This window comes from Gadus morhua, chromosome 5 (genome assembly GCF_902167405.1).
Source record: "Gadus morhua chromosome 5, gadMor3.0, whole genome shotgun sequence".
Taxonomy (NCBI): Eukaryota; Metazoa; Chordata; class Actinopteri; order Gadiformes; family Gadidae; genus Gadus; species Gadus morhua.
In genome coordinates this window covers 23,759,767-23,780,079 of record NC_044052.1, presented here as the reverse complement: position 1 = coordinate 23,780,079, position 20,313 = coordinate 23,759,767, and the positions used below count along the sequence as shown (strand labels likewise).

At 52.0% G+C, this 20,313-nt stretch overlaps 1 protein-coding gene across 1 annotated transcript; it reads right to left on the bottom strand.

The window, feature by feature from the left end:
* Nucleotides 1–71: 71 nt before the first annotated feature.
* Nucleotides 72–20,274, bottom strand: cdan1 (codanin 1; the record flags this gene model as incomplete). Its single annotated transcript, XM_030356053.1, has 26 exons — nt 72–897; nt 1,223–1,330; nt 2,020–2,225; nt 2,865–2,928; nt 3,373–3,480; nt 4,642–4,841; nt 5,510–5,588; nt 6,083–6,146; nt 6,732–6,881; nt 7,680–7,783; nt 8,228–8,364; nt 9,102–9,156; nt 9,691–9,780; nt 10,184–10,265; nt 11,974–12,140; nt 13,307–13,450; nt 14,248–14,392; nt 15,050–15,255; nt 16,389–16,464; nt 17,189–17,278; nt 17,399–17,508; nt 18,003–18,123; nt 18,303–18,381; nt 18,687–18,800; nt 18,945–19,138; nt 20,045–20,274. Coding segments are annotated over 26 exons (3,213 nt in total), but the record flags the coding sequence as incomplete, so codon positions are not given.
* Between the last annotated feature and the right edge of the window lie 39 nt (nt 20,275–20,313).

Here is a 20,313-nt window from a genome sequence, read left to right as displayed (position 1 = left end):
TCTACAAGTAAAACGATGACGATGAAATGTTAGGCTAGTGATTCATCCATGCGCACAAAAGCACGACAAAACACTGGTAAGACAGCACATCTTTATTATTTAATTCATAACATACAAAATAATTCCAATTTAAAAGCAGCGGAATATACAACACGTTCAACGTGAACTAAAATACGGAAAATCGTCCCAAATGCAAACTTGCATTAAAGAATCAAATCATGAACCAACAGTAGGGCGGTCGTTGAAGGCAGTGGGTGAACAGTTCGAGCCAAGGAAACGTTTAATACATTTATTCTCTCATCTTTGAATCAAAGCTATAAGGTCAACCCCACATTTCCCCCCGCGTGTGTTGGGACCCCGGACCCGATAATACATCTTGGCAGACAACGCAGTCGCTTTTCTAACCATCTCCTCACTGGGGGAAAATCGGTTATCCAGGTTTGCATACAGGGGCTTCTTTTGCAGTCATTCGTGCACATCTCCCCCTGGCTACTAATCCTGAGTGGCGGGACTTTGGCCCCCATTCGCACCTTTACAAAAGGAGCGAAGGCTCGCGACAAGCGTCCACAGGTGGACAATACACAGTGAAAGACGTGCGGAAATACAGTGTTGAAATAGAACAGTGAACAAAACCCCAAAAACCGAAATATTGATAAAATCAGTTTGGCGTTTCATGAAGCAAAACCGAACACACAAAAAGATAACACAACTTTGTGAACCCTTTTGAATAAAACACGGGAGAGAGAGAGAGAGAGAGAGAGAGAGCGAGAGAGAGAGCGAAGCGTTTGTTCTGTGCCAGGGCGCCCTCTACTGGCCGGTCGGGCTCAGTGTCTCCGGTAAAGCCATGGCCGGCTTGACCAGCAGGAATGGCAGCAGCTCAAACTTCTCCGTAAAAACCTGAAGATAGAAATTAATTTGAAAGAAAATACATACAATAAATAAAATAAAGCAGATGTAGTTATGTTTACCAATGCCGAAAGGGTCTAAGGGTGTCAAGGTCTGTAAATATTATAAACAAATAAAATAAAAAATGTTTAGCTTTGGCTAATGAAGTAATGTTTGATGTTCTTTGTCCACTTCTACCGTTCAGATGTTATCTCTGTCCTTCTGATTGTTTTACTGTAACTTGTAACTGATGTTGTTTCCCTTGTTTGGCCCTTTGTAATGCGCGAAAAGAGCTCCGTCGATAAAGTTTGATTGATTGAGAAGACGCAGGCCTCACCTGTATGGGCGACACACCGGAGAGTTTCCTCCAATGAGAGGCCAGCTCCTCTTCTCCCAGCAGGCCTTTGGCCAGCAGCCGTCGGACCAGGAACTCATAGCTGTCCAACTGAAAACACAAAACGACAATAAAACACACTCTCACTCACATGGCTGTTACAAAACACCTGAATGAGGGTGTTGACATGAAGACATGGACTCGTCAGGCAACGCTTGAGAGAGACACAGACAGACAGACAGACAGACAGACAGACAGACAGACAGACAGACAGACAGACAGACAGACAGACAGACAGACAGACAGACAGACAGACAGACAGACAGACAGACAGACAGACAGACAGACAGACAGACAGACAGACAGACAGACAGACATGGGGTGGGGTGGGTGTCACTAACCCACACACACTACAAAATGATTTCTTAAATATATATTTCTGTAATAATTTCTCTACCATTCTTGCGCTACAATCAACCGGGGCTGGTACCACTACCACTCCTGCTACTTATTGTAACTTTTACTGTCTTATTACTTTATCTTTTATTGTTGCTACGTGGCAGTGGAGGAACCAAGCCAGGGAACTTAACTCAATTAAAGTAATTCTAATAATAAGTGATTATAGGAACTCTGTTTCAGACACAGGTATTCTTTTGGGGACATTGGGGATGGATCTCACGCCTCAAGGGGGTCAGTCGGGGCGCCCCCACGATGGGGGCGCCCCGACTGACCCCCTTGTGGCAGTCATTGAGAGGTGACCCCCATGACCCCCCCCTGACCCCCCGGTGACCCCTGCGTACCCCGTCGGGCGGCGCCCGCAGCACGGCCGTGACGTTGAGCTCGCTGAAGAGCAGGTGGAGGGGCGTGGCCCAGCAGCACTCCCTCTCCCATAGGTCAGCCAGGGCCTCCAGGACCCCGCCCCCCTCCCCTGGCCCCGCCCCCGGGGAGGGGCCAGGCTCTCCGTCGCCGACGCCCTGGGGAGACAGAACGGGGAGGTCGCCGCCCACTGAGAGGACAGACAGACAGACAGAGAGACAGACAGAGAGAGAGACAGACAGACAGAGAGACAGAGAGAGAGAGAGGACAGACATACAGACATACAGACAGACAGACAGACAGACAGACAGACAGACAGACAGAGAGAGGCCAGACAGAGAGAGGACAGACAGAGAGAGGACAGATAGACAAGACTCCAATCAATATCAGGGCTAATACAAAGACTTAAAAGGTCCCATATTGTACCACCAGGTGTGAGTGATCAGCCGTTACAAGACGTTTTGAAAATCTGCCTCTTCTGACATCACAAGTGGGCGTGTCCTCCTAGATGTGTGACGGATAGATGAGCAACGTTTGCTTCAGTCCACTGGGTAGGCTGGTAGACTGATCTATCCAGCGTACATCTAGGTGGACACGCCCACTTGTGATGTCACAAGAGGCAGATTTTCCAAACGTCTTGTAAGGACACTCACACTTGGTGGTGTAATATGGGACCTTTAACTGCTAATAAACTTTGTTTTTGCTCGTTTGTTTTGGTTGTTATTTGATGAGAACGGTGGTCCAGCCCGGAGCCGGCCGCGGTGCGTCCATACGAGATGGACCAGTGAATCATGTTCTAGTTGCAGGACGTCCCGGGGTGGAGTCGTACCGATCTGACACGCCAACAGCACCGTGGAGCGCAGCAGCATCTGCTCGGAGACCGGGGTCAGGAACTACAGCCGGGGGGGGGGGGGGGGGGGGACACAACACTGTTAGCCCCACACTGAGTTCAGGTCCAGTGCCTCACTGATCCTCATGAGTCCGGGGGTTCCTCAGACCCCAGGGAGGAAGCCTCAGCTGACCCCCTCTGTACTCTGAGGAATGACTTAAACCAATAGTTTGAGTCATAACACTGTTCATGTAAGATTTAGAATATATTTACACTAAGATATGAGGGTATTAATGACGTTTTCACCCATTAGAGACACTATTTTTTACTTATTTTTATATTTTATATTAATAATCCAACATTATAAAATGTTTGTGCTTCTAATCTAAGGTACATGGTATATGTGTGTTCCGGTCCGGTGTGATCCGGTCCGGTCCGGTGTGTTCCGGTCCGGTCCGGTCCGGTCCAGTCCGGTCCGGTGTGGTCCGGTCCTGTGTGTGGGGCTTACCTTCCTACAGGCCAGGGCCTCTCCCACCCGGCCCAGCAGAGCCCTGAGCTCAGGGCCGGTGGGCAGCTCCGCCTCCGTCCTGGGCCCCACGCCCACACTGAGCACCTCCTGGAGACATAGAGACACAGACACACACACTGAGCACCTCCTGGAGACAACAACACACAGACACACACACTGAGCACCTCCTGGAGACAACAACACACAGACACACACACTGAGCACCTCCTGGAGACATAGAGACACAGACACACACTGAGACACACTGAGCACCTCCTGGAGACACAGAGACACAGACACACACACTGAGCACCTCCTGGAGACAACAACACACAGACACACACACTGAGCACCTCCTGGAGACAACAACACACAGACACACACACTGAGCACCTCCTGGAGACAACAACACACAGACACACTCTCAGAGACACACTGAGCACCTCCTGGAGACAACAACACACACTCAGAGACACACTGAGCACCTCCTGGAGACAACAACACACAGACACACACTCAGAGACACACACAGAGACACACACAGAGACACACTCCGAGAGACACACAGAGACACACAGAGAGACACACACAGCGCCGTTCAGCCACAACGCGACCCGCACTGCATGCACCAGGACCGGCCCTCTTCATTAACCTTCACCGGCCAGATGGTTTCATTTTTATTGTTTCACACAGAACATCTGGGAAGCCGTCCTTTGAACCAAACTGTTTGGAAAAGGCACTTTAAAGAAAGAAACTTGGCAGGTGATTGGATGAACCATCTGTCAATCACGTAGCTCAAGTCGTTCCTGATTGGACGCTGGCGGCTCTGAACCCTGGCCAGATGGCCCCCACCGTGATGGTGGTCTTACGGATCAGGCTGTAACGTAACGTCTCTATTCCAACGAGGACATTTGAGCGGATTCAACGGCCCAGATGTGCCTTTGGTACACAAGCCTTCTGAAGAACACATCAGGCAGCACGCTGGAAGGAACACAAATCACCCTGATCGTTTCTAAAAGAGGGTTAACATTAAAAAGGAATTTAAAAACCAATACTACATGATGGATGAGTCCTCATATTAACAGCTGAAGCTAAAGTCCCCTCCAAGGAAGTTCACTGTCAGCACTCAGCCCTCACAGAAGCCTAGTCGCTCACTTAGATAGCTACTAGTGAGTGAGTGAGTGAGCGAGTGAGTCTTAATCTTAATCGCTACACAACCAATCAGAGGAGGCCCCCAGCCCTTTGTGTGATGTCACTTCCTGTTCATACCTTCATCTGGATGAGGACGTCTGAGGGGAGGGGGGCTGCGTGGGGGCAGGCCGTCGGACAGACCAGTGCTCGCTCGCCTCCCGGTTTCCTCTTGGGGGTGCTGGGCTGCGCCTGATTGGCCGGCTCCAGCCCCGCCCCCTGCGCGTCCATGGACTTCATGACGCGGTCGAAGCGGCTCTTCCACTCTCGTCGTATCAGGGCTGGGGGGGGGGGACAGGGGGGGGTTGGCCGGTTATCCAGAGCACTGACAGACACTCGCGTCCCCGATGGGCCGGTCGGGGTTAGTCGGGGTTAGTCGACTCACTAAGGTAGCCTGCCGCCATCGGGATTCAAACCCACGACCTGTTGGCCGGGAGCCTAACACCCTGACCCCTGAACCCGGGGATCCCAACGCAGAGGAGGAGGAGCACTAACCACCTCCTCACTCCTAGAGGAGCACTAACACCTCCTCACTCCTAGAGGGAGCACTAACACCTCCTCACTCCTAGAGGGAGCACTACCACCTCCTCACTCCTAGAGGGAGCACTAACCACCTCCTCACTCCTAGAGGAGCACTAACACCTCCTCACTCCTAGAGGGAGCACTAACCACCTCCTCACTCCTAGAGGGAGCACTAACACCTCCTCACTCCTAGAGGGAGCACTAAACACCTCCTCACTCCTAGAGGGAGCACTAACACCTCCTCACTCCTAGAGGGAGCACTAACACCTCCTCACTCCTAGAGGAGCACTAACCACCTCCTCACTCCTAGAGGAGCACTAACCACCTCCTCACTCCTAGAGGGAGTGCTCCTCCTCCTCCTCACTCCTAGAGGAGGAGGAGGAGGAGCACTACTAACCAGTCCCCTGCCCGTCCCTCCGCCTCTCACCTGTGATGTTGGCCGCCAGCCAGCTGCAGGCCTTCTCCGTGGCCAGGCGCTTGGTGATGTTCTCCGACGTGGTCAACACCTGCACACGGACACACAAACCACCCAGGGACGCTCGACACATTCAGGAGACACAACGCGCTGAACACGAAGTCGTACAGAGGCCCGCGAGGGGACACCAAAATAATCACTTTACTCCCAGGGGTAATTAAATCACACGCACAAGATGCCTCTCCGGAAATATTATTCATACGGGTCGGGTGGTTCGGGTCATTACCGGCGCATTATTCCCGATTACAGACGTTGCACGCTCCAGATTTACATTACACTGCCACTGCTTAAAGATGAAAGGGCTTCCTTCCTCGAATGAATCCCCAACGCCCCCGCGTTCATCTTTTATAGAAACCCAGGGAAGACGCTGCATGACGAACACACACAAAACAATCTTATCGCCCTAATACCTTTATAACTGCTAGTGTGGTCCTGAGAGCTCATCTAGACATGTCTCGTTGAGATACGAGTGTCGCTGTCGAAGCAGGCTTGGTGATTCTTGGGAGGTTTATTTATTCGACTTACGACGGGAGAAGTTTCCACTGGCAGAAGGTTCCTGATGGCATCTGGACTCTTGTCGCTGCAGAACCTAAAGGAATACAAGTTGGAGTAAGCAGATGGGAAAAAAACACACTATTTACATACCTTTTCTGTTTTAACCCTATCCTATTTTGTATATAATTTCACATATTCATACATGCAATACTAAATTCAACATCAAGTCAGAGGCCAAACTTCCATTTCGTTGTTCCTCTACTGGAACAACGAGATGCAAAAAAATAAATAATAATCATACGCTACTCGTTAATTAAGTGAAACCAATGGGATCAATCACTTGAGATCCAAAGGTAACCCTGGGGGTTTGCATGACGCTGTCCAACGGTGTCTAGAGGAGACAGCGGCGTGACCTCTGACCTGGTGGTAGGGTGCTCGATTATGGGGGAAACCAGAATCAGGATTGGGTCATTATTTTAATCACTATTATGCAAACAGTGATTTTGGAAACATGAAGCATTCTTTCAGCATTCATCTCGAACTCGAACTTTGAAATTTCCCCATAAAAAAAATAAAAAAAAAGAATACAGAAAAAGTTCAGATCGAAAATAACAAATAGATAAAAGTTTGAACTCTGTTCTGTTGGTTCTGTGACGGTGCCCCAGTCGCCCAGCCCTACCTGGTGGCCCTGGCGGGGGCCTCCATGCCGCGGTCGCTCAGCTGGGCCCCGATGGCCTCGTGCAGCTTGGGCCCGCTGGCGCCCGGGGACAGCAGCCCCGCCCTCAGAAGCTCCTCCCCTCGCTGCACCAGCTCGCTCACCAGCGTGGCCCTGGGTCACACGCACACACACACACGTTATCGTCATGGCAACAGTACGACCCACGGGGTCGAGGGCGTACCACTAAGGCCCAGGCCTGACCGCTGCGACCCGGGTTCGATCCCCGTCCGTGGTCCTCTGCTGTACGCCCTCCCCCCCCTCCCCCCCCTCCCCCAGACCGTCCTCTCTGTCTCACTCTATCGTAACGCACAACAACGCAAAGAGGTACTAATCTAAAGGAGTACGACCCGACGTCACCTCTGCCGTTTACCCGCGGCGCCCGGGGGGGGGGGGGGATGGCGACCCCTGGCTCTGCTGCCCGCTGCCTTGCTCGACGGCACGGGCAGAAGAGTATCAACCCAACCTTTACACGTAGGGCGGTAAGCAGACGCTTTCACCCAGAGCGACTCACCATATGTACATTTGACACAAGAAAGAGAAACAACAACATCTCTGTGGGTACAGTCAGGATGTTCATGGAACCAAGTGCCAAGCACTAACCATCACTAGGTTAACCCGTTCCCCGTAGACAACACAGATAGCTAGGGTAAGAACCTACACGGTGCTAAGTACTATTTCAGGACGTGAAACATACAATATGTTTAGTTTATAACTTGGATGTCTTTTGCTGCGGGAAGACATCGTATCACCCAGAGGTAACCCACGGGAACACACGCACACACCAAAAACACACACTCGTCTTTATGTACTAAAACACATCTCATTTCAAAAACACATTTCGGTGCACTGTCATGCGCCACAGCCCCCCCCCCCCCCCCCCCCCACCCCACCCCGCTGGTCTGGACTCACTTCATGTGTTTGACGCAGTTGGAGCCGACACGCTCCGCCACGAACTCCACGGTGCGGCGGAGGGACGGGGGCTGGTTATGGAAGAACGCCTGCTCCAGGTCCACCTGCACACACACACACACACACACACACACACACACACACACACACACACACACACACACACACACACACACACACACACACACACACACACACACACACACACACACACAGTGAGTCATATAAGGCAAGGCAACTTTATTTATATAGCACTTTTCATACACAAAGTGATTCACGTAGAAACATTCTCACACAATAAAATAAATAATAGATAAGCACAAGAAAACATAGGCAAAGTAAAAAAAATGAGTCATAAAATAAAAATAGACGGAAAACCATGGAGTAGATCCCCCAGTCCAAAGTGACTGCAGTGAATTCAGAAACAAGAAGGGGGCTCTGGGATCTCCGGGGTCTTGGGGCCCCCCCACCTCACGGCTGGGACCCCTTAACCACAGCCTGGCCGTTTGACGGTCCCCGTGTGGGGTCCGGAGGGGCGGGGGTCCTACCTGGAGCTTCTGCTGGGACCGGTTGGCGATGGGTGCGTCCCGCGGCTCGGCCGACGTGGGCGTGATCTTCCGTAAGATCCCGCTGCTCTTGGCGGCGCTGCCCGACACGAAGGCGGCCAGGATCTTCCTGAACTCGCCTGGCGAGGGATCACAGGGAGACACGTGACGCATGGCTGGTGACCGATGGGGTCCATGGTACCGCTTTACAGAAGGGTTCGGAAAACTAGGAGGCTAACAGTGAAGTAGGTCCAGGGTTAGGGCTCACAGCGGAACGCACCTCAAATAGAAGTTAAGAATAGAAGGATAGAACACTTTAATTGTCATTCAGGTGTACACATAGACACAGTGCACGTTGAACGAAGTTGCGTTGCAATGACTCTTCAGGTAGCAGCAAGAATATCAACATAATGATCAGCCGATCGGAAAAAGTGCTTAGTGTATATATACAGTAATATACACTTTATATATATAAGAGTAATGGCTGAGACTGATATTTGATCAGATGGGTGAATGTGTGAGTGACAGTGGTAGCAGATGCTGTAGCAGGGAGGGGGGATATTAAAGACCTGTTGTGATACCCCACGCTGCCTCTAGGGGCAGCGTGGGGTATAATCGAACAGTCTTGCTCCAGTAATACAAACATTAAAACAAAACCGATACTAGAGCGGGCCTAACGATAAGAGGGACATTTCAGGGGATGATTTGTGATGGGAGCAATGCTTGGGTGGCGAAACAATGTCAGCGATGTTATTTATGGTGGGCCCATGCAGAACTAATGAAGCGGTCACAGAGACGTCGAGAAGTAAATACCTTAAATCAGACAATCAATTCCCCTTTAATGTCTTTAACGAGAAAAGTTTAGTTTTCCACCTACCCAGGAAGGGACAGCAGACGTACAGCAGCTGCTGGTCCACCAGAGGAAGGCAGTCCTGGGGAGACGTGATCAATAACCACACAGTCACTAGGAATCACACCAGGATCAATAACCACACAGTCACTAGGAATCACACCAGGATCAATAACCACACAGTCACTAGGAATCACACCTGGATCAATAACCACACAGTCACTAGGAATCACACCTGGATCAATAACCACAGTCACTAGGAATCACACCTGGATCAATAACCACAGTGACCAGGAATGACACATGGATCCACCAATAGAGTCGCTGTTTTTGACACTTGACTACATGTGACGTTTGAGAGTGAAATCTTCAAAATGTAACCTTTCTACTGCCGCTGTTAAAAGAAATATCTGAGCATGCACGTCCCCGACAGTTCAGTCCGAAACTGATCTCGAGACCTACAGCTACAACGAAAGCCACGAGGGAAGGCTGATGCCAAAACGTACTCAGTGCCGATTTAAACGCACGCCATCAAGATTCAAAGATGTGAAGTTCATTCCCTCCTCATCAACACTATCCATCCACACAAACATGTTCTGATCACAGGCCCACTCACCAGCCCCTGAACCCCGGTGGGGGGGTCCTCCAGCCGGGCCACGTCGGTGAAGTCACTGGTGAAGAAGATGTCCTCCGGGATAACCGGGATCTACAAACACAGTGTTGGGAGAGGGGAGCTGGTTAGGCTCAAAAGCTTCCTGAGAGAGGAGGGTGGCTCGTGGCTCACCCTGCCAACGGGGAGCCTGCCAGGAGGCCCCTAGGGCGGGGCCAGGAGGGCCCTGAGGCGGGGCCAGGAGGGCCCTGAGGCGGGGCCAGGAGGGCCCTAGGGCGGGGCCAGGAGGGCCCTAGGGCGGGGCCAGGAGGGCCCTGAGGCGGGGCCAGGAGGGCCCTAGGGCGGGGCCAGGAGGGCCCTAGGGCGGGGCCAGGAGGGCCCTGAGGCGGGGCCAGGAGGGCCCTAGGGCGGGGCCAGGAGGGCCCTAGGGCGGGGCCAGGAGGGCCCAAGGGCGGGGCCAGGAGGGCCCTAAGCGGGCCGTGTGGGGAGCGGTACTCACCTGGAAGAGCCAGCCCAGCGCGGCCACCATCAGCAGCTTGTTCAGGTAACACACCCCGCCCCCCCGGCCCAGGACCAGACCCCTGGAGGGAGAGCACACGGGTTAACTAACTATCAGGTTAGAGCTGACTGTGTTAACCAGCACACACACGGGTTAACTAACTATTAGGTTAGAGCTGACGCTGTGTTAACCAACACACACACGGGTTAACTAACTATCAGGTTAGAGCTGACGCCGTGTTAACCAACACACACACGGGTTAACTAACTATCAGGTTAGAGCTGACTGTGTTAACCAGCACACACGGGTAAACTAACTATTAGGTTAGAGCTGACTCTGTTAACCAGCACACACACCTTAAATATCTAACGTGTTGATACACCATCACCCAGTTTGAGTCTACAACACACACAGAAGCAGAAAGCTAAAACGTCTTCCATAATCAAGTACTGCATCCAAATCAAAAGAGTGTGTGTGTGCGAGGTCTGTCTGTCTGTCTGTCTGCCTGCCTGCCTGTCTGTCTACCTGTACAGCAGCAGCACAGGCCCCAGTGTGTCTGTCTACCTGTGTGTCTGTCTACCTGTCTGTCTACCTGGGCGGCAGTAGCTCAGGAGGTAGAGCGGGTTGGCTGGTAACCTGAAGGTTGTTGGTTCGATCCCTGGCTCCTCCCAGCTCAGTGTCCTTGAGCAGGGCACCTAACCCTGACTGTTAGCTCCTGACGAGCTGGCTGTCGCCTTGCGTGGTTGACTCCGCCGTCGGTGTGTGAATGTGTGCTTGAATGGTGAATGTGAGGCAATATTGTAAAGCGCTTTGGGTGGCCAATGGTTAGAAAAGCGCTATATAAATGCACACACATTTACATTTACCTGTCTATCTGTGTGTCTACCTGTCTGTGTGGCTGGCTGTCTGTCTACCTGTCTGTCTGTCTGTCTGTCTACCTGTACAGCAGCAGCAGAGACCCCAGCGCGCTGCGGTGTGTGTCTACCTGTCTGTCTGTCTACCTGTCTGTCCTCCTACCTGTACAGCAGCAGCAGTGACCCAGCGCGCTGCGGTGTGTGTCTACCTGTCTGTCTCTCTGTCTACCTGTCTGTCTGTCCTCCTACCTGTACAGCAGCAGCAGTGACCCCAGCGCGCTGCGGTGTGTGTCTACCTGTCTGTCTGTCTGTCTGTCTGCCTACCTGTCTGTCTCTCTGTCTACCTGTCTGTCCTCCTACCTGTACAGCAGCAGCAGTGACCCCAGCGCGCTGCGGTGTGTGTCTACCTGTCTGTCTCTCTGTCTACCTGTCTGTCTGTCCTCCTACCTGTACAGCAGCAGCAGTGACCCCAGCGCGCTGCGGTGTGTGTCTACCTGTCTGTCTGTCTGCCTACCTGTCTGTCTCTCTGTCTACCTGTCTGTCCTCCTACCTGTACAGCAGCAGCAGTGACCCCAGCGCGCTGCGGTGTGTGTCTACCTGTCTGTCTCTCTGTCTACCTGTCTGTCTGTCCTCCTACCTGTACAGCAGCAGCAGAGAGCCCAGCGCGCTGCGGTGTGTGTCTACCTGTCTGTCTGTCTGTCCTCCTACCTGTACAGCAGCAGCAGTGACCCCAGCGCGCTGCGGTGTGTGTCTACCAGTCTGTCTGTCTGTCTGTCTGTCTGTCTACCTGTCTGTCTCCCTGTCTGTCTGTCCTCCTACCTGTAGAGCAGCAGCAGTGACCCGAGCGCTGCGGTGTGTGTCTACCTGTCTGTCTGTCTACCTGTCTGTCTGTCTACCTGTCTGTCTCTCTGTCTACCTGTCTGTCTGTCCTCCTACCTGTACAGCAGCAGCAGAGAGCCCAGCGCGCTGCGGTAGCAGGGCAGCAGCGGCCCGGTGAAGTCCATCATGGAGAGGAACTCCACCATCCAGGGGAGGGTGAGCACTGCGCGGCCCCGGCCCACGCAGCGCCGCAGCAGCCCGCACACATCCAGCACCGGGGCGCTCTGGGGGGGGCGGAGGGGGCGCGTCACCGGGGGCACGGTAAGGAGGGCACCACACCTCATACCAACAACATGAACCATAGACACGTCTGCAGAGGTTGTTCTTGTGGTTTTAGTTCTCGCTTTTGCTATCCCATAATAATTGTATATTGCACCTTGCTATATCTCATGTTTAAAGTATAACTTCTTATGTTTAACTTCATTTGTATACTATACTTTTATACTTGTATACTTTTGGTTCTTATCAATGCCGGCATTGGGTGTTTTATTCTTGCCGACTGCTCTGGCAGGGTCAATGGTCATCTCCCATTGCAATAAAACCCATTTGGATATCATTTAAAGTAGATAGAGAGAGATGGACACAGATATAGAGAGATGGAGAGGTTTTGCTAAAGGATATAAGGTAAACCTTAGAGGGATTATGAGGCTAGGAAAGCCATTAAGAGCTCCAGCCCTTTTGGGGATGGTTTACTTTGGAGAAGCTAATGGAGGAGATGAAAGTGTGATTCCACCTCCTCCAGACGACTGCTGGGAGGCTTTGGACGGCAGTCTAAATGCCACTGGGCTATATCAATACATGGGACTGGACCAAGATATTACCGGCTGTGACAAGGCGCGCACATAACTTAGCTTAACAATATATTAAAGGTTTGATACAACATTATTAATCCAAACAATTATTAATAGATGTCACAATTGGGATTCAACCTCACATCATTATTACTTACTTACTTAATTATTAGCCGTTTCAAAACAGCAATACAGGTTACTGATGCTGAGTGTAAGTAGTGTGGATATCAGAATGTATTACACATTTGTGATATGATCCAAAAAGGATGGCGAGTTATCCGATTCAGGAACCCACCGCCGTATGTATATTTCATGTAGATTAATTTGATTCATTAAATGTCTTATAGAAATTGCAGAACAGCTGGATTCATACTTGTACATTATTTTAGATTTCAAAATATATAATAATAATATATGTATTTGAACATTCTGTGTATTATTTAAAGGATCCTATTTCACAGTCCTCTGCTACCAAGTGTTCAGTGGGAGATAAACCCTGAAGATTGCATCATGTTCTCAAACTCAAAGACCAGCGGTTTGAGTCCTGGTGGGCTCAGTGTTGACCAAGGGAGCGGGGGTTAGGGTCTGCGGGGGGGCACCTTGCTGCGCAGGGCCAGGGCGGCCTCCTGGAGCTCTCTGGGGGGCCGCTCGGGGCTCTGGTACGGCAGGAAGGACAGGAAGCCCAGGAACTTAGCCAGGAGGCGCGCCAGCAGCAGCACCGAGGAGAAACGCTGCTTCTCATCCTGGGAGGGGGGGGGGGAGGGGAGGGGGGGGGGGGGGAGGGGGGGGGGGGGGGGGGGGGGGGGGGGGGGGGGGAGCAGGGGGGGGCAGAAGGAGGGGGAGGGGGACACGTGTCACTTTCCAAAGGTTTCAAACAGAGACTGAGGTGTGATGTCATACTGAGTGATGTCCATCCCTCCCTCTGCCCCCTCCCTCATGTAGAAAAGTAGAAAAATATAAATAAAGAAGTTATCATTTATTTTAGGTTCCCCACTATAACACACCCCTCCCCCGCCTCCCCCTCCTCCCCCCTGCGTCTCCCCCCTCAGTCCTACCTGCTGCTCCAGGTCTCTCTCCCCTCCTCCCCCCCCCCTCCCCCCTCCGGTCCTACCTGCTGCTCCAGGTCTCTCTCCCTCCTCCCCCCCCCTCCCCCCCCGGTCCTACCTGCTGCTCCAGGTCTCTCTCCCCCTCTCCCCCCTCCTTCCCCCCTCCCGGTCCTACCTGCTGCTCCAGGTCTCTCCCCCCCTCCTCCCCCTCTCCCCCCTCAGTCCTACTTGCTGCTCCAGGTCTCTCCCCCCTCCTCCCCCCTCCTCCCCCCCCTCCCCCCTCAGTCCTACCTGCTGCTCCAAGTCTCTCTCCCCTCCTCCCCCCCCTCCCCCCCCCTCCCCCCTCCGGTCCTACCTGCTGCTCCAGGTCTCTCTCCCCTCCTCCCCCCTCCTCCCCCTCTCCCCCCCCTCCCCCCTCCCGGTCCTACCTGCTGCTCCAGGTCTCTCTCCCCTCCTCCCCCCTCCTCCCCCCCCCTCCCCCCTCCCGGTCCTACCTGCTGCTCCAGGTCTCTCTCCCCTCCTCCCCCCTCCTCCTCCCCCTCCCCCACCGAGGCTGCTCCGGGGCCCAGGATGGAGACCTCGTCCAGCTGCAGCAGCTGCTGGCAGAGGCGGTCCTTCAGGTGCTGGTTCAGCTGGCAGCTGGGGTCAGGGGTCACAAGGTCACAAGGTCACGGCGTGTTTACCTCTGCGGCCGCTGTTCCACAGCGCCTGGCGCTAGTGTTGAAGCCTGGTGGGGCGGGCAGGAGTTAGCCTCCCAGACGAACCCCTCCATGGGTTCCAAATCGTACGTGTAGGTTGCATTTCTGGAACTTAGCCACTTTATAATTTACAATTGACACTTTCAGAATTCATAATTTATATTGTTTATACCATGTTTGTTCTGTTAGTCTTGTCCTGTCCTGTCCTTACTTTAGCATTTCGATTGGCATTTACCTTAGCGTCTATATTTGTTTGCATTAGTACTGTGGATGCTTATTGTATCGTATTCTTATCCTGTGTTTCAACTGCTGCTGGGCTGTTGCAACAAATTAATTTCTCCTGCGGGGGATTATTCTAATCTAGGAGGGCGTCCTCGAGCAAAACGCCAAACCCCGGCCCCCCGCTCACTGATATGAGTCAGACTGGACAGCTCGTCGCTTGAGACACACTGCTCCGCTAAAGGACTCCAGTGGTAAATAGAGGAGGTGAGATAAATAAACCAGAAGCTGTCGTCGTCACGGTGAGGAACGGCGTCGCCGTGGTCCCCTCCGAACACAACGGCCCGTCAGCCCATCAAACGTCGGGACGTCCTCCTACCAGCTGGCCGTCTGCAGGACGTCCCTGAAGAACTCCTGGTGCCCGGGGAAGGAGGGGGGCGGGCACGGACCCACAATGCAGTGCGGCTGGCTGAGCCTCTCCTCCAGGCGCTTCAGTCGGCCCAGGCTGTCCGCTCCCAGCAGGCCCAGCAGGTCGGCGTCGGGGGGGTCCACGGGGGGCGCGTTGGAGCGCGGCCCCTTGCACATCTGTCGGGTTAGAGACCACGCTTTAATGTGGTTTAGAGGATCTGGGTTCAACCCCCCCATGCCCACAGTGCACCTGAGGGTTAGAGACCACGCTTTAATGTGGTTTAGAGGATCTGGGTTCAACCCCCCCATGCCCACAGTGCACCTGAGGGTGTCCCCGTACCGGCCTGCTAGTGACCTGTCTCTGAAAGGTGTCCCTTAAAGGCGTCCCTTAAAGGCGTCCCTTAAAGGTGTCTCTTAAAGGCGTCCCTTAAAGGTGTCCCTTAAAGGTTTCCCTTAAAGGTGTCCCTTAAAGGCGTCCCCTAAAGGTGTCTCTTAAAGGCGTCCCTTAAAGGCGTCTCTTTAAGGCGTCTCTTAAAGGTGTCTCTTTAAGGTGTCTCTTTAAGGTGTCCCTTAAAGGCGTCTCTTAAAGGTGTCCCTTAAAGGTGTCCCTTAAAGGCGTCTCTTAAAGGCGTCTCTTAAAAGGTGTCTCTTAAAGGTGTCTTTTAAAGGCGTCTCTTAAAGGCGTCTCTTTAAGGTGTCCCTTAAAGACGTCTCTTAAAGGCGTCCCTTAAAGGTGTCTCTTAAAGGTGTCCCTTAAAGGTGACTCTTAAAGGTGTCTCTTAAAGGCGTCTCTTAAAGGTGTCCCTTTAAGGCGTCCCTTTAAGGCGTCTCTTAAAGGTCCAATATCATACCACCAGGTGTGTGTGGAAGCCGTTACAAGCCGTTTTGAAAACCGTCTTCTTCTGACGTCACAGGTGGGCGTGTCCACCTAGAGACAGACAGTCTACCATCCTTCCCAATAGACTGGAGGAGACGTTGCTCATCTATCCAGCACACATCTAGTTGGACACGTCCACTGGTGATGTCGTATGAAGGCAAATCCTACTCACACCTAGTGGTATAATATGTCACCTTTAGATGACAACGATTAATGATCAATAGTAGACAATGCCAAGTACGGACACGTCCCTAAAGCAACTGGCTCTGGCTACAACTCAAAAGTCAATTTTTCTGTTTTTCCGGTTTCAGAAAACTTTATGGTTTATATTCCATCATCATGACACCAACAATCGAGAATAATTGGGTGTATTTGCATACATATGGTGCAAGAAGGCTGTGTGTGCGTGTATATGTGTGCGTGTATGTGTTACCTGCACAAGTTGCTTGAGGAACAGCCGGGCGAAGTGGGAATGGTTTCCGGCGGAGTTCAGCTGGCTCACCATCGCCCTGACGAGAGAGAAAGAGAGAGAGAGAGAGAGAGAGAGAGAGAGAGAGAGAGAGAGAGAGAGAGAGAGAGAGAGAGAGAGAGAGAGAGAGAGAGAGAGAGAGAGAGAGAGAGAGATGGAGGATTACGTTGAATTAATTAGAAGCTGGATGAGCTTTTTTTGCACCAGCTGGAGAACAACATGTTTATTTTGCGCTGCTTTCCTTTGAGGTGAATGCATCATCATTACACACAATTAAGCCATTAGGGCTTAATAGGCACTTATTTTTATATAAAGAGATTTACGGTGAATAATAAAGGCAGCAAGTCAACAAGGAACAGGGGTAACCTTTAATATAGGGGTACAATTATTAACTGGTTAATGCAGTAATACTTATGCACCATTAGTTAATTAACAGTTAACTAATGATGCAGCAATAATTTACTTACGGTGTTGACGGTTACTAATGGTGCTCACGTTAACTAAGGTAATGTTCATGTTCACCAAGGTGTTCATTCATGCATTATAAAGAGGGTGAGGGTGAACCCTATCCCCTATGCTAATGCTATATGATAAGGCTCACTACTGAATGAACTTATTTTAACCAACGGTTCGATAATGTACCCTAATAGGAGAGGGTTAACGGAACTGGTGTTGGTGGAGGGATAGAGTGAAGCTTGAGGGGGATGGACCCCAGGATGTGTGGACTGGGGATCGAACCCCCCCCAGCAGTGAGAGCCCCTCACCTGACTCTTCCTCCCAGGGCCGCCTCAAAGTTCCAGCCAGGCTCCTTGTGGAAGTCCTCCCACTCGCGGAGCACCTCGTAGAAGATGTCCCTGGAGGGAAAGGGAAAGTGAAACAACCCGCCAGAACGTTGGAGAGGACACAAGCATGGAATGATCTGGAGGCGAGAGAGGGGGGGGGGGGGGGTACAGAGAGGAGAGGGGGGGCGCCACCTCTGCTTCTTGAAGACGTGGAAGGCCCTGTCGCTGCTGAAGTTGGAGCGGTTGTCGGTGGCGGGCTGGAAGGGGACCGAGTAGATGAAGGTGGAGGCCGAGGGAGACAGCTGAACGGAGAAGGGAAGCACCTTAGGGAGCACCTTAGAGCTATGCCCCCAACAATGGAGGGAAGCACCTTAGAGCCATGCACCCAACCATGGAGGGAAGCACCTTAGAGCCATGCACCCAACCATGGAGGGAAGCACCTTAGAGCCATGCACCCAACCATGGAGGGAAGCACCTTAGAGCTATGCACCCAACCATGGAGGGAAGCACCTTAGAGCTATGCCCCCAACCATGGAGGGAAGCACCTTAGAGCCATGCACCCAACCATGGAGGGAAGCACCTTAGAGCTACGCCCCCAACCATGGGCACGCTTCACCCAACTTAAACCTATCACTTGGGACTAAATGATGAGGGAAAGGATAGGTGTTCTTTATAGATGCCCTTTGATCACAGGCGAGTGTTAAACTACTATTATGATTGAATTGATTGCTAATTATATAATTATTGAGGTTCATCTTTGTATATTTTCCCGTGGTATTTGGACAACTTGCCCTACCGTGGCGGGGCTGGTGCCTTGGGCCTTGGACAGACGCTCCCTCAGAGAGGGGGAGAAACAGGTCACCCTCTCGTTCTCCGCCAGCAGCCGTAGGGTGACCCGGTCCAGGTGGGTCACCAACCTGGAGACCATCAACAACAACAGCTGGTCGGTGATTGGCTCAGAACAGGAGGAGGTGATTGGTGAGCGGCCAGTCGTTTGGTCATCGGTCGGTCGTGAGCGACAGAGGGTCGAAGGCACCTCGGTGGGTCAAGATCGATGGGAATGGACACGCGGTTTGGAAGCCCGTGGGTCACTTACTGAAACTGGTTCTCCAGCACCCTCACCGCGAAATACACGCAGTTGTGTACCTGGCGGAGGAAACCGCTCTCCAGCATGTCTGAAAACAGAGGACAGAACGCGGTTAATCGCCGCCCAGGTTCATTGCACATTGCACTATACATATATATATATATATATACACAAACACATACATACATACATACATACATACATACATACATACATACATACATACATACATACATACATACATACATACATACATACATACATACATACATACACATGTTAGTAAATAAACCTAGTGATTTCAAATTTAGTGGCATTGGAAAAAAGGGATTTATTTTTATTTATAAATCAGTAAGCAAGGGTTTTGGGGGAGGAACGGGGAGGGGCCCTAACCTGGTTTCACCACACACACACTCTGCTCCTCTTCCTCTGTGGTGGCAGCCGACCGAGACGTCAGCAGCTGAACCATGAAGAAGAGCTCCAGGAAGATGTTGGGCACCAGGTTCTCTGTGTGGACGGAGGGGAGTTCAGACCACCATGACACAACACCGTGACCAACGTGACCTTATAAGGCAGTGCAGATAATATGCTTTGACCAGACGCGTCTGAAGTTTGAATGCAGCACTTTAGCTCCCCCATGTGGCCGTTTACCGGAAATGCAGGTGCAGTACACCTCTGCTAGCAGGTCCAGCTCGGCCATCATGGTGACCTTGGAGGGGTCAGGGCACACAACCAGGGCGTCCGGGGTGACCTTTGACCCCATCCTGGGCATCACTGACTTGGTCGGGGTGGCAGAATCCACCGAGAGTTTCAGAGGAGAGCTGACCACCTGCGCTCGCTTGTTCCTAGAAAACCCAGAAACACCAGGGTTAGACAGTAGGACTGTTAAACACCAGGGTTAGACAGTAGTACTATAAACACCAGGGTTAGACAGTAGGACTGTTAAACACCAGGGTTAGACAGTAGGACGGTTAAACACCAGGGTTAGACAGTAGTACTGTTAAACACCAGGATTATACAGTAGTACTGATCAACCCCAGGGTTATACAGTAGGACTGTTAAACACCAGGGTTATACAATAGGACTGTTAAACACCAGGGTTATACAGTAGGACGGTTAAACACCAGGGTTAGACAGTAGTACCGTTAAACACCAGGATTATACAGTAGTACTGATCAACCCCAGGGTTATACAGTAGGACTGTTAAACACCAGGGTTATACAGTAGGACTGTTAAACACCAGGGTTATACAGTAGGACCGTTAAACACCAGGGTTAGACAGTAGTACTGATCAACCCCAGGGTTATACAGTAGTACTGATCAACCCCAGGGTTATACAGTAGTAGTGATAAATGCCCCACTAAGGAACTGACATTTTGTGACAGCAGCAGAATTGACAATGATAATAACATACAAGCTGCATGCTGTTTAAAATGTTATTACGATATAATTATGAGCACGTTCAAGAGACAACGAAAAGAGCATGATGATGATGATGATGATGATGATGAGGGAGTCCATTGGAGGCTAAACCACTCCCCTTACAGTTCAGCTTTGCCACAGTTCTAACCAGCTACTATTGCCAATCTTTGAAAGAAAATGAGGCAACTTCCGCTTCAACGCCACGGCAGCGTTGACTGGCCCATTAGCAGCAGACGACCAGCAGACGACCAGCACGTGTTGGCACCATATGAGTTCAACAAAAGTTACAGAGTTGTGACCTAATAACCCAGGGGTGCCCGCTGACTCACTTCTCCTCCCTCAGCAGCACCCGCTCCTCCTGGAGGCTGAGGGCCCCCCCGGCCACGAGGGCCCCGCCCAGCGCCTCCGCCCCGGGCGGGGGGGGGCTGGGGGGCCGACTGAACGGCGTGGAGGTGAAGCAGCTCTTGGGCTTGGAGTGGGGCCTCTCGGCGCTGACCGGGGTGGGGTTGATCCGCCGAGACGGCTTGGTCACTCTGGAGGGGAGAGAACCGGAGAGAACCAGTCAGAGACAGAGAGGACCAGTCACAGAGACAGAGAG